At 35.5% G+C, this 15169-nt stretch overlaps 2 protein-coding genes across 2 annotated transcripts in view; both read left to right on the plus strand.

The window, feature by feature from the left end:
* Window positions 1–1145: 1145 nt before the first annotated feature.
* Window positions 1146–15169, plus strand: part of LOC138317305 (IgGFc-binding protein-like) — a 41621-nt gene continuing 27597 nt past the window's right edge. Inside the window, exons 1-3 of the mRNA XM_069258872.1 lie at window positions 1146–1419; window positions 2817–2849; window positions 14341–14619. Of these exons, the coding sequence (XP_069114973.1) occupies window positions 1362–1419; window positions 2817–2849; window positions 14341–14619 (370 nt within the window). The 5' untranslated portion in view covers window positions 1146–1361. The remainder of the gene's footprint in view (window positions 1420–2816; window positions 2850–14340; window positions 14620–15169) is intronic.
* Window positions 9125–10716, plus strand: LOC138317307 (splicing regulatory glutamine/lysine-rich protein 1-like). The gene has a single exon (XM_069258874.1). It carries the CDS (start codon window positions 9606–9608, stop codon window positions 10623–10625), a length of 1020 nt encoding a protein of 339 aa, XP_069114975.1. The 5' UTR covers window positions 9125–9605; the 3' UTR covers window positions 10626–10716.

The raw sequence follows: 15169 nt of genomic DNA on the forward strand, positions 1-15169 counted from the left end.
ATATTTCGCGAATTTATTTTAACATTGAAATCGATAAATTTAGTATCCACAAAAGCAAATTGATTTATAGTAGCCGAAACTCCATGTATGCGGTAGTTAGAAATTTAGGTAATTGAAATATTTACTGAACTGCAACTATGTGAGCATACATGTTTTCTTAGGATGTTGAAAACAATATTAGAAATACAATTTATCAACTGATTCATTTAATAATGATTCAATGCCAGTTCAATGTCGACTAATTAAACACTTTGCGCAGAGAAAACAAAAGATGTTCCGTAGCACATGTTGTTTATCCCTATTTAACGAGTTAAACGAGTATTAAAATCAGATACTGTAAACTTACTTTCGCAGCTATTTATTTTGCGATTCGCATTTCAAAACAAGTTCGCAAAGATTTACGGAATTTAAATTGGAATGGAAATTCATATAAATATTAATGATGAAGACGCTAATTCCCGAAGATAAAATTTCTCGAATGTACATGGATCGCGTAGTTTGCGAAAGTGAATCGCACGCGAGAGAAGGTACTGAATTTTGCAATTTTTATTTCAAAATAAGTTCGCAATGATCAAAATTTACGGGAATGCACATGGATCGCGAAATTCGCGAAAGTAAATCGCATGCGAAAGAAACTTGGTTTACAATTATTTGTTAACAGTTAACATTGATACACAATCATTAAAGGTCAGTTAAGGTTTGTGTAAACATTTTATACATTTCCTATTGGTCAACAGCAATCATCGATATCACGGTCAGTAGTGACACAAAAATCGGACAGTAATTTAATTAAAAAACATGGAATAGCCCGCATCATATGTTGATGACAAAACGTCTATACCAAATAGTATTCAACACAGACCTAGTGTTTAATGCATACTGAATTTCATAAATTAAGTTTTCATGCTCGTAACATGTCTTTATTTTTATTTTCGACACAAATGAGTCTTTTTAAATGCTTCATTTTGCTATGGAGATACTTCCCCATGTGATGATCGTTAGATGTAGGTAACATATGTAGATATGTAAACATTTCTAGTGATTTGTAGAACCGCGCGGGGTCGATATTGCTGAAATTGTTTCATATATTTGGTTACAAGGGATACAGTGTCAACAGAGCGTCATGTGTGAACAAGAAAATATACATTTGAGTACGATAATAGATCAATCTGGATAAGAATTGTGAATATTCGATATTCTGGTGAACAAAGCATTAATTAATCCAACAATGAAAATATTGAAGTTTTTGTGACGTAAAATTAGCTTCCCTAAATCGCGATTTTTATTGGATGAGATTTGTATATATAAGAAGGTATTCGAGATGCAGTTAAATTAGTATATTCGAAGGATCAGTCGCCAAGATGGGGGTACTTCGAACGTCGCTCTTTGTGTGTCTGATCATTGTACTAGCATTATGTGGTAAGTACCATTCTAATTTTTTCCTCTGGCTATTTCATCATTCACATATTTTGACAACTTTATTTCATATTTAGTTTTCTTATGTGATATTCCATTGTTCGTATCACGAGACTTTGGGTATTAATTTATCTTCCCTCGAGGGCAAATGAGTGATAGTGTATATATAATATATAAAAAGAAAGCGAAAATGATGACAAAAACTTTCTAAAAATACGTTTACTATAATAAAATCAGTCAATATAATTAAGTTAAATATAAGTAATATAACGTAAATGACATTATATCATTGACTTTTGGGTGCTATGGATATAGAACTTTGGTTAGCAATCGAGAAATAATGGTAGTAAAACATTGACCATTGCAGAAATAAGAGAAAACAATATGTTTAAAGTAAGCTAACAGCCCACATTGTGAGACAGTGAATAATTCTGCCTTTACAGTCTATAAGAAAGCATTGATAATGCTAGCGTATGTTTTATTATAAGGCGATTTTTTTCATTCACAAAGATCCTCGCATAATGTACACAAAACTAAATAACCATGTAGAATTCGTGGAATTTATTACTTTACAAACATTATATAAAGATGCTCCAACGCCGAAGAATGGTATTGTGTCTCTATCAAAAAGAGCAGACGAATTAGTGTTTTTCTTCCGTTACAAAGTTTACTCACTTTACCCCATTACTATCATTGGACAATTGCATCGAAAAAAACATGGATTATGCATGCACAAAAAGCAAAAAAGAAATTATTTTATATCCATTTTGTATCGGTAAAACACATAATAACACGATTATAAATCAATTAATATCAAATGATGGGTATCGATATGCTCTGTCGGCGATGTAGGATTCTCAATGTGGCATGAATTTCCTAAATATCACAGGTAAACATGTTTCTACAGTATTTTAATGATTATTCCCAGCCAAAATAATAAAATAAATCATTTTTCGGAATCTAATAACTTCATGCAGGTATTTTGTTTAAGTAAAAGTAATTTAGTCAGAATTCGGATCATTTCGACACGTTAGAATCCCAAAAGTGAGAAATTAAAACTTCTCTTTCAACCGAAGTCTTCTTCAAAGTTGAGCGTTCTTGAATGTGCTGAAAATTTCGTTTGGGAATCTATATAGACCAGTATAAATCTACCCTGTGTATGCATGTGAAAATATGTCAAACATGAAAAACAAATCTACCGCTACAGAACTTGAAAATAAATAACGTTTATCAAACCCAAATCCTATTTCCGAGAAATTTAAGGAATCAATTCCAATCAGATCTATCCAAGACCTTCAAATGAATTTCTTTGTATAGTACATGTTTTATAAATATTCAGTTTCACGTTGTCGTATTTTTGTAGCATCTTGTTATCTAATCCTTTTGTTTTACCGTTTCAGTATTATCGGAAGCTAAAGGAAAATCGAAGCAAGGTACGTAAGCAATATCATATATTATGATTTTATTTTTTATCTTAAATACATATTATATAATTACATACATATAATATGATAAATATGATAATATTTCGTTCGAATAAATGCGTCTTGATTTCGTTGCAATTTATTGTACACGAACATGTTTTCAAATTAATTCTTGAAACACTTTCAGAAATATCGGGATATGGAGAATTTGTTATTATTTACAAGTCAATGAATCTGTTTACACCAATAACATATATATGTCATTATCAAGGTAGATATACAATGGTACAACTTTTATATTTTATTTAATATATTTATATATCTTTTTTGCATCACCAGAAGCAAAAGTCTTCGTAGAACATATAATAAACCACTATATGCATACATAATATATCTTAAAATCTCATTATATCTGCCGGAATGTTTTTTATGATCAGATAAAATCTGAAAAAGTGAAGTTGTTTTAATGTAAACCATACAGAAATAATGTTAAGTAAAGTCAAAACGGGCGGTAACGATTTGGAAACTTTTGATATAGATATTGAACATAGCTTAAATTGGACCCTCTTTTTAAACGAGTCGATGTTAGTCGATATTGTAACGTCGCTGCCGAGAACACTGCGTGACGTCTTTCCGAAATTACTTAAGAACGGATCAAGAACTTCCGTTCGGCGATGATCGCAACTGGTATTACGACCAGTTTTATATTAAAGCATGTTAACAAGCATCAGGATTAAACGACTTCTGAACAAATTACTAAAAATCATTATCGATATTCTTGATATAGCTCAAGTTATCTAAAAAGGGTTAAGTTAATATTTCATACATTTCTCAATATTTTGCAGATCAAATTGTGTTGCGACCATTGCAATGTCTCACGAAAACGCAATGATATCATACCAACGAATAATAATGCTTAATACATAATACTTCAATCGGTAGATCTACTATAAGCTAACTCCGCTATGCACTAGCTAACACCGCTACGTTCTATGCACTAGCTTACACCGCTACGTTCTATGTACTTGCTAACACCGCTACGTTCTATGCACTAGCTAACACCGCTACGTTCTATGTACTTGCTAACACCGCTACGTTCTATGTACTTGCTAACACCGCTACGTTCTATGTACTTGCTAACACCGCTACGTTCTATGTACTTGCTAACACCGCTACGTTCTATGTACTTGCTAACACCGCTACGTTCTATGCACTAGCTAACACCGCTACGTTCTATGTACTTGCTAACACCGCTACGTTCTATGTACTTGCTAACACCGCTACGTTCTATGCACTTGCTAACACCGCTACGTTCTATGTACTTGCTAACACCGCTACGTTCTATGCACTAACTAACATAGCTACGTTTTATGTACTTGCTAACTCCGCTACGTTCTATGTACTTGCTAACACCGCTACATTCTATGTACTTGCTAACACCGCTACGTTCTATGTACTTGCGAACACCGCTACGTTCTATGTACTTGCTAACACCGCTACGTTCTATGTATTTGCTAACTCCGTTAACTCCGCTATATGTACTTGCTAACACCGCTACGTTCTATGTACTTGCTAACTCCGTTAACTCCGCTATATGTACTTGCTAACACCGCTACGTTCTATGTACTTCCTAACTCCGCTATATGTACTTGCTAACACCGCTACGTTATATGTACTTGCTAACACCGCTTCTTTCTATGTACTTGCTAATACCGCTACGTTCTATGTACTTGCTAACACCGCTACGTTCTATGTACTTGCTTACACCGCTACGTTCTATGTACTTGCTAACACCGCTACGTTCTATGTACTTGCTAACTCCGTTAACTCCGCTATATGTACTTGCTAACACCGCTACGTTCTATGTACTTGCTAACACCGCTACGTTCTATGTACTTGCTAACTCCGTTAACTCCGCTATATGTACTTTAACACCGCTACGTTCTATGTACTTGCTAACACCGCTACGTTCTATGTACTTGCTAACACCGCTACGTTCTATGTACTTGCTAACACCGCTACGTTCTATGTACTTGCTAACACCGCTACGTTCTATGTACTTGCTAACACCGCTACGTTCTATGTACTTGCTAACACCGCTACGTTCTATGTACTTGCTAACACCGCTACGTTCTATGTACTTGCTAACTCCGTTAACTCCCCTATATGTACTTGCTAACTCCGCTACGTTCTATGTACTTGCTAACACCGCTACGTTCTATGTATTTGCTAACACCGCTACGTTCTATGTACTTGCTAACACCGCTACGTTCTATGTACTTGCTAACACCGCTACGTTCTATGTACTTGCTAACACCGCTACGTTCTATGTACTTGCTAACACCGCTACGTTCTATGTACTTGCTAACACCGCTACGTTCTTATGTACTTGCTAACTCCGTTAACTCCGCTATATGTACTTGCTAACACCGCTACGTTCTATGTACTTGCTAACACCGCTACGTTCTATGTACTTGCTAACACCGCTACGTTCTATGTACTTGTTCTAATCCGTTATATGTACTTGCTAACACCGCTACGTTCTATGTACTTGCTAACTCCGTTAACTCCGTTAACTCCGCTATATGTACTTGCTAACACCGCTACGTTCTATGTACTTGCTAACTCCGCTACGTTCTATGTACTTGCTAACACCGCTACGTTCTATGTACTTGCTAACTCCGCTACGTTCTATGTACTTGCTAACACCGCTACGTTCTATGTACTTGCTAACTCCGCTACGTTCTATGTACTTGCTAACACCGCTACGTTCTATGTACTTGCTAACACCGCTACGTTCTATGTACTTGCTAACACCGCTACGTTCTATGTACTTGCTAACACCGCTACGTTCTATGTACTTGCTAACTCCGCTACGTTCTATGTACTTGCTAACACCGCAACGTTCTATGTACTTGCTAACACCGCTACATCCTATGTACTTGTTAACTCCGCTACGTTCTATGCACTAGCTAACACCGCTACGTTCTATGTACTTGCTAACACCGCTACGTTCTATGTACTTGCTAACACCGCTACGTTCTATGTACTTGCTAACACCGCTACGTTCTATGTACTTGCTAACACCGCTACGTTCTATGTACTTGATAGTCCGTTAACTCCGCTATATGTACTTGCTAACACCGCTACGTTCTATGTACTTGCTAACTCCGTTAACTCCGCTATATGTACTTGCTAACACCGCTACGTTCTATGTACTTGCTAACACCGCTACTTCCTATGTACTTGCTAACTCCGTTAACTCCGCTATATGTACTTGCTAACTCCGTTACGTTCTATGTACTTGCTAACACCGCTACGTTCTATGTACTTGCTAACACCGCTACGTTCTATGTACTTGCTAACACCGCTACGTTCTATGTACTTGCGAACACCACTACGTTCTATGTACTTGCTAACACCGCTACTTTCTATGTACTTGCTAACTCCGTTAACTCCGCTACATGTACTTGCTAACACCGCTACGTTCTATGTACTTGCTAACACCGCTACTTTCTATGTACTTGCTAATACCGCTACGTTCTATGTACTTGCTAAACCGCTACGTTCTATGTACTTGCTAACACCGCAACGTTCTATTTACTTGCTAACACCGCTACGTTCTATGTACTTGCTAACTCCGTTAACTCCGCTATATGTACTTGCTAACACCGCTACGTTCTATGTACTTGCTAACACCGCTACGTTCTATATACTTGCTAACTCCGTTAACTCCGCTATATGTACTTGCTAACACCGCTACGTTCTATGTACTTGCTAACACCGCTACGTTCTATGTACTTGCTAACTCCGCTACGTTCTATGTACTTGCTAACACCGCTACGTTCTATGTACTTGCTAACACCGCTACGTTCTATGTACTTGCTAACACCGCTACGTTCTATGTACTTGCTAACACCGCTACGTTCTATGTACTTGCTAACACCGCTACGTTCTATGTACTTGCTAACTCCGTTAACTCCGCTATATGTACTTGCTAACACCGCTACGTTCTATGTACTTGCTAACACCGCTACGTTCTATGTACTTGCTAACACCGCTACGTTCTATGTACTTGCTAACTCCGTTAACTCCGCTATATGTACTTGCTAACACCGCTACGTTCTATGTACTTGCTAACTCCGTTAACTCCGCTATATGTACTTGCTAACACCGCTACGTTCTATGTACTTGCTAACACCGCTACGTTCTATGTACTTGCTAACACCGCTACGTTCTATGTACTTGCTAACACCGCTACGTTCTATGTACTTGCTAACTCCGTTAACTCCGCTATATGTACTTGCTAACACCGCTACGTTCTATGTACTTGCTAACACCGCTACGTTCTATGTACTTGCTAACTCCGTTTACTCCGCTATATGTACTTGCTACCACCGCACGTTATATTACTTGCTAACACCGCTACGTTCTATGTACTTGCTAACTCCACTACTTTCTATGTACTTGCTAACACCGCTACGTTCTATGTATTTGCTAACTCCGTTAACTCCGCTATATGTACTTGCTAACACCGCTACGTTCTATGTACCTGTTAACTCCATTAACTCCGCTATATGTACTTGCTAACACCACTATGTTCTATGTACTTGTTAACTCCGCTATGCTCTATGTACGTGTTAACTCGGCTACGTACTATGTATTTAAACTAAATGCATAAAGAGATAGCTAAGTCAGATTTGAGAGATAAATGAGACTTAAAGTAACTACTTCGGAAGTATAAAGTAACTACGCCGGAAGTACAAAATAAGTACGTCGAAGCTACAAAATTATTACGTAGGAACTACAAAATAACTAGGTCGTAAGTATGAAATAATTGCACCGTAACTGCAAGATAGATACGCCGTTGCTAGAAAATATTTACGTCGGAACTGCAAAAGTACGATATCGTTACTTTGAAATAATTTCGTCGGACCTACAAAATAGATACATCGTAACTACAAAATAATTACGTAAAAATTGCAAAATAAGTACGCCATAACTATAAAATAATGATTTCGGAACTACAAAATAACCACACTTACCTACAAAATAATTCCGTCGGAACTTTGCCACTTAAGATTATAATGCAATGAATAAACCGTGATTTTCAGTCAAATATGGATAGCTCAGCTGTGTTTTTCGTTATTGTGTACGTAATATCATACGACACTGTTGTACAATGGAACTTATATACCATTTTTTATGTTTCAAAATTAAATGAATGTTTTGGAATAGAAGCACTTTTTATCATTATTTCATTCAGTTTTTGAAAGCGTAAATTTCCTTCAAATGGCATTGATGGATTGCAATGATGACATGGAACGTCTTCAATAAGGAATCGTGAAATCCAGACCACGAATTGTAATTTATTGATCGTTGACATTTATACTTTTTCCAATAAACTGTATTTCTTTTGAAAACATGAACATAAATAGTGATTTTTTAATTACGTTTTACGTTAAGATATAGAGTTATATCAGTTTTTTTTATAAACAAACAAAGCTATTTTTGTACCCCTTTTTTAATTTAACTTGAAACGAAACTTACTCCGTAAAGATATTCCATATTTGCATAGTACAGAGAAATCGGTCCTTGCGTAGAGGTATTGATGAGGACATAGCGTGTTTGCGAGCTTCACGTCATATTTTTTGGAGAAAATGACGTGAATTGCGCTTACAAAGTAATGACGTCACGATCGATACCTACCCGATAGGGAGCTAACTCTGTAATGTATAAAGACGGAATGTTATAAAATATTTTATTTTCGACATATTCGCGAATACCTAAATTTGCGATCAAACGTTCATTCTATACAACTATACACTAGAATTCCTTTTTGCGAAATTACGGGAAAAAATGTATCTCGCAAAAAATTGTATATCGCAAAAAATTATATCACGAAAATAAAGTTGTTTACAATATACAATATTCAGTATAATGCTGAGAAAAAATCTTCAATCTAAGCTGCCAAAAAGTAAAAATTCGTTTCAGCCCGATGGAGATGCTGTGTATTGAAATGAGTGACAAATATGTTTTCTAATAACGGATATCGATTGTAAAAAGTAGTACAGGGTCAAATTACCTATTTGTTTTTATACAAAACAGTGACGCACAAAGAAAGGTAGTAATGTTTAATTTGTAAATGACATATCTACTATATATTTTTGATCACTCGATAAAGCTTATAATCAAACCACTTAATATTCAATGGATGAAATATTACTGTTTTCACGAATTCATTGATCTCTGGTTTTGTCTTCTGACTAGTGTATTAAATTGGGGTACATATGTTATTATTCACATCAGAATTATCAATAAAATAATTACCGATGTTAGCAGATATCAAGATGTTTCCAAATAAATATTTCAAATCCATTCTCCGCCCTTTACTACGTTGGAATACTAACTTTATGTACAATGGACCCTCTGTGGTGACATTGGTTCTATGGAAGTTAATGAACGTGTTAAAATTACATTTTCATTATCGTAAGAAAAATCGAACAATACCAAATGATATCAAGATGTTACACTTCTATATTTTTTATCTCTTTAACTTCAATGCTATTACACACTAATACACATTTGGTGCGTATCTATTCATTTATCAATACAACAGATGAAAACAATTAAAGAAAAACAAGGTTGTGACACATAATTAGAATAACAATTGATAATGAGATGATTAACATTAATCATATATCATATTATCTATTTTGTATTATCAATTAATAATATTGATTACTGTGAATGGTTTTATTTTAAATGTTTAAAGGAAAGTCGAATAAAACCGTGAAAAAACCAAGCAAAGGAAAAGTAGTCAAAAACAATAATAAAAGTCAACAGCGTTCCTTAGCGTCACCAGCTAGCAAGCTGTCAGAGGTGTTACCTGTCGTAAAAACACCTCCAAAACAGACGAAAGAAACTCAGAAAAAAAGCAAGGCGAAGGATCGCTCAAAAGAAAAAAAATCAAAAGCTAGCACGGAGAAGAAAGAAAAGAAAAATAAATCGAAAGAAAAAAAACTATCCAAAGAAATTAAAAAGCACATAGGAGTGAAGAGACATTCAAAAGAAAGTAAAGAAATGAAGGCGCATTCGAAAGAAAGCAAAGAAGCAAAGAAGCATTCAAAAGAGAAAGATCACTCTAAGGAAAGCAAAGAAGCAAAAAAACAATCTAAAGAGAAACATCGCTCGAAAGAAAGCAAAGAAGCAAAGAAACATTCTAAAGAGAATGATCGCTCTAAGGAAAGCAAAGAAGATAAGCATTCAAAAAAGAAAGATCGCTCGACGGAAAGCAAAGAAGATAAGAAACATTCAAAAGACAAAGATCGCTCCAAGGAAAGCAAAGAGGATAAGAACTATTTTAAAGAGAAAGATCGCTCCAAGGAAAGCAAAGAGGATAAGAAACACTCTAAAGAGAAAGATCGCTCCAAGGAAAGCAAAGAGGATAAGAAACACTCTAAAGAGAAAGATCGCTCGACGGAAAGCAAAGAGGATAAGAAACACTCTAAAGAGAAAGATCGCTCCAAGGAAAGCAAAGAGGATAAGAAGCATTCTAAAGAGAAAGATCGCTCCAAGGAAAGCAAAGAGGATAAGACACACTCTAAAGAGAAAGATCGCTCAAAGGAAAGCAAAGAGGATAAGAAACACTCTAAAGAGAAAGATCGCTCCAAGGAAAGCAAGAGGATAAGAAACACTCTAAAGAGAAAGATCGCTCCAAGGAAAGCAAAGAGGATAAGACACACTCTAAAGAGAAAGATCGCTCAAGGAAAGCAAAGAGGATAAGAAGCATTCAAAAGAGAAAGATCGCTCCAAGGAAAGCAAAGAGGATAAGAAACACTCTAAAGAGAAAGATCGCTCCAAGGAAAGCAAAGAGGATAAGAAACATTCTAAAGAGAAAGATCGCTCCAAGGAAAGCAAAGAGGATAAGAAACACTCTAAAGAGAAAGATCGCTCCAAGGAAAGCAAAGAGGATAAGAAATATTCTAAAGAGAAAGATCGCTCCAAGGAAAGCAAAGAGGATAAGAAGTATTCAAAAGAGAAAGATCGCTCCAAGGAAAGCAAGAAGCACTCGAAAGAGAAAGATCGCTCCAAGGAAAGCAAAGAGGATAAGAAACACTCTAAAGAGAAAGATCGCTCCAAGGAAAGCAAAGAGGATAAGAAAACTCTAAAGAGAAAGATCGCTCCAAGGAAAGCAAAGAGGATAAGAAGCATTCAAAAGAGAAAGATCGCTCCAAGAAAAACAAGTCTCATTCACCATTTGAAACACACCCACAGAAAGAAATTCCATTAAAAGGTATACTTTGTATTTATTGGAGATTTTAGAAAAGATGGCGATGACGTCATACAAAGGTAAATCCGAGCGCTCCAAGGTACAACTCCGTATATCTGGACACATAAACATAGTTGGAACACAGCGCATGCGATTTTTTTTTACATTTTATTGGAATGAATAGTACGACAATCCGAAAATTGTTTCTTTATTTTAATTTCAAAAAGAGTACATAAAATGTTATGATTATATATAGATATAAACATATGGCATTCATATATTTTACTATGTTTATACTCCATTTTCGACCGCCACAAGAAAAAACACGGTTGCCATTACGTATAAACAGAGACAGAATATTGCAAATATCAGCTTGAAATTACAAATTAAATTCAAAGCTTCCCAAAATATTTAACTGACATTTGTGATTTTGACCAAAAATTTGCTTTCGTAGATTACCCCAAGCGCACGGCAGCCATTGCGTACAGTACTGCCGAGATCCAGAATTTCGTCCTTTTTCAGAGTCCCAACTAACGTACTCTGAATAACTTTTTCGTCAGAGAATTTTGGTGTTTAGTTTATGAGATACAAATAAGTCAGTTTATAGTTACTATTTATCATATTTTTTAACAAAACTTTGAGTAGTTTAAGATTCTCGAAGCCGTGCCATGTGTCGTGGTCGGCATTGATAGTACTATGATCTGTATTCATAAATCTAATTAAATGTAGTCTATCTAACATCTCTGCTAACATGTATTAAAAAATTTTAAAGTAATATAACTTCACAAAGCAGCCCATGGCATAAAAGCGACTGAAAATCTACAGCATGAAAACTGAACGATTTCACATTTTTATTTTCGAGATATCGGCAGCCATAAATGTACGTACATAATATGTAGATTTGCATGTACGTGTAACACAATGGTTTTTATCATTCCATTTAAACAAGATATACATGGTAAAGAACAAATATCTATTGAGATATGTTTTGGTAATTACGCATTGATATTATTAATTTCCCCAACTATGGGCTGTGGCCGTAGGTGATCTACCAGCGAAGCCATGTACGAGCGACCGTGTTTTGACCAGGAGGTTCACATTTCGTTATATTAAATAGTGTAGTGAACAGCTTTTTCATGTACAAAAATGTAGAACAGAAAAATGACACAATAAAATTTATTATCTTTTCACAACATAGATTTCTATGTGTGAACAAAAACGGGTACTGTGGCGGCCTGGCACTGCTTCGCAAGTTGGCATCAACACTAAATCTACAGAAATATATTTAGTAACCATTTTAAAATCAGAATTTGAAAGTATGAAAATGAATTTTTTGTCAAAGTATCGATTGTGCAGCAGGGATGTACGTATATGTTATTGTTTTTATCAGTCGCCATACTTTGTACCTTTGAGGACCCGGATGTAAACTTTCTGCGACGTCACGCCATCTTTTCTGAAATCTCCTTTAGCATACCGTTTCTTAGTTTAGTTTAAACAATGTTTGTTACCCAATTATCATAACTATGATTAGAATAAATTACAAGTTGTATCTTCGTTAGAATATCTCCATTACTATGTAAATATTTTCGTTGTAATTAAGTTAACATATCAGTCAGGAATAATTATTTGAAAACATTTCCACATTTCAATTTATTCTCTTTTATTGTAAAAATAAATCGAATCTGTCCATCAAACATTAATATGTGATTAGTGTATTGCTTTGTTTGTGTAAATAGTATATTTGTTTTCGTTTTATGACGTTACTATTTATGTTATGTGCAGTTCTGCAGTTTTGTCAGAGCTGCTAACGTCGATATCAGATGATGTCCTGGCTACCTTCATGTTCATACATATGGTGTTTTATGTACCGATATCTGTATTTATCTATGCTGTTAAGCTCATATGTTTGTTTTATGTACCGATATCTGTAATTATCTATGCTGTTAAGTTTATATGTTTGGTTTATGTACCGATATCTGTAATTATCTATGCTGTTAAGTTTATATGTTTGGTTTATGTACCGATATCTGTATTTATCTATGCTGTTAAGTTTATATGTTTGTTTTATGTACCGATTTCTGTATTTATCTATGCTGTTAAGTTTATATGTTTGTTTTATGTTTATAAACACTACACTTTGTTTTCCTTTATCGACCTGAATTGGCCCTGCAGGTAGGGCGTTAGAATTGTACCTGCTGCCCCTATTGCATGATCGTAAAAGGCGACTAAACTTAGGATCTTATCTTTTCTCTTCTTCCTAACTGACTTTATCTTTCCTAATGCCTCCCTTGGCACCGCCTCACTTTTGGCATTGAGTTGAGCGTTCGCCCCTGTGAGGAAGGCTCTGGGTTTTGTCCCCTGGCCGAGACACACCAAAGTCTATAAAAGTGGTAGTTTCTGCTCCTGCTTAGCGCTCAGCATAAAGGGAGTGGGACGACTGGTTCGCCCGTTGGTGTCTTCGGCGGCATGCTTCAGTGGTATAGCACTAAAAAAAGGGCAACAGTTCCGCTATACAAGAAGACACAACACGAACATACCACAGTCTCTCAAAACACGCATCTCGCACTTCACACACGCTACACACTGCATACATGGGAGGCCGTCCTTACATGACCCTGGCTGTTAATAGGACGTTAAAATAATCAAACAAACAAACAAACAAATCGACCTGAATGCATGTAAGTTGTTCAATAGAAGAACATATTTGATATAATGATATCGAGTTACAGATTTAGTTCAGTGTTATATTTTAGTTATTTACTATCATTGTTTTTATGTGTATTTGGTAGTTATGTGCTGAGTTGCGTTTACACAAGTATTTGATAGCAATGTTAATCATATCATTGTCGTTGTGGCACTTATTTGTAGCCAACTAGATAATGTCTTTATTGGAATAAGTGTTCAAAATAACTTTTGCGCATTTGTTTCGTCTGTACAGTTTATTGTTCCCGACATTTACATACTAGTTGTCTATTTATGCGTCTGTATCGATATTTTATGGGTTTTAAATACAGGGTATCTTGTAAAAAAATGTGCTTCCTTTATATTTATTCCCCTGGCAAGACTTAATAGTAGTACATGTGTATAGTTCTTGTTGGTTGTATCGTCCAATATAACATAAGGTAAGATGTGTACTTTGAATCAGGTAGTTATTTATTCAAGAAAGGCAATCACCTTTACGCATGAAAATACGCATTTAAATGTTGTTTTAAAAAACCTCATTTCTAGGTATTCTTTGTGAAAACCAACGGAAAATTATCCAATGTGGTGCCGGGGAAGTTATTGAGATCCTATCCGCCTCATACGGACGTAAATCAAGGACTATCTGTCCACATAACTCTATCAGAACTCTGAACTGTGATGCAAAGTCATCCATGCCCAAGGTCAAAGAGTGGTGTAACGAAAAGCAGACATGTATTCTTATTGCCAGCAATTCAGTGTTTGGAGATCCATGTGGGGGAACTTACAAATACCTGGATGTAAAATACACATGTAGGAAGGTTAAAGGTGAGATGGATTTTTAATCATTTGATTACAATTAAATGCAAATCTTAAAGCAATTATTATCAAACACTGTATCTAAACAATGAAAATATGCAAGATTTTCTTTCAGCAATCATTTGTTTGCTGTCGTCGGTACGGACTGTCAGGAATTAGGGGCTACAGACAATTGTTTGATGCATTAAGAACGCGATTCGTGTAAAATGTGTTTATGTGTAATATTTATTAAGACAAACATCAAATCTGTTTTGTTATTTTAAGTATGGTTATGAAGAAGTTAATATGAAAATTGCTCAACAACGAAAAAATATAATCTGAACAAGAAGACTTAGTTACCGACTGAAAAAAAAAGGTTTCCTACCTCCTGTTAAGTTGCCCCTTCGCTGCAGGGAAAGCGACTACTGTCTCAAGCAGCCATTGTGTGTTCTCGTATCAAAAAGAAACCTGCCCACAATATAAGTGACATTAACACCCCTAAGTACTTATTTCCTTTAAAATCAGACAAATTTCAATTTTGACCTCTTCTAGAGCTCCACTGCAAAGCTATAATCATGGT

Source organism: Argopecten irradians, chromosome 3 (genome assembly GCF_041381155.1).
Source record: "Argopecten irradians isolate NY chromosome 3, Ai_NY, whole genome shotgun sequence".
NCBI classification, from domain to species: domain Eukaryota; kingdom Metazoa; phylum Mollusca; class Bivalvia; order Pectinida; family Pectinidae; genus Argopecten; species Argopecten irradians.

Bases quoted from the DNA above. Each gene is read 5' to 3' on its own strand.
- LOC138317307 (XM_069258874.1), top strand. From the start codon at position 9,606: ATGTTTAAAGGAAAGTCGAATAAAACCGTGAAAAAACCAAGCAAAGGA.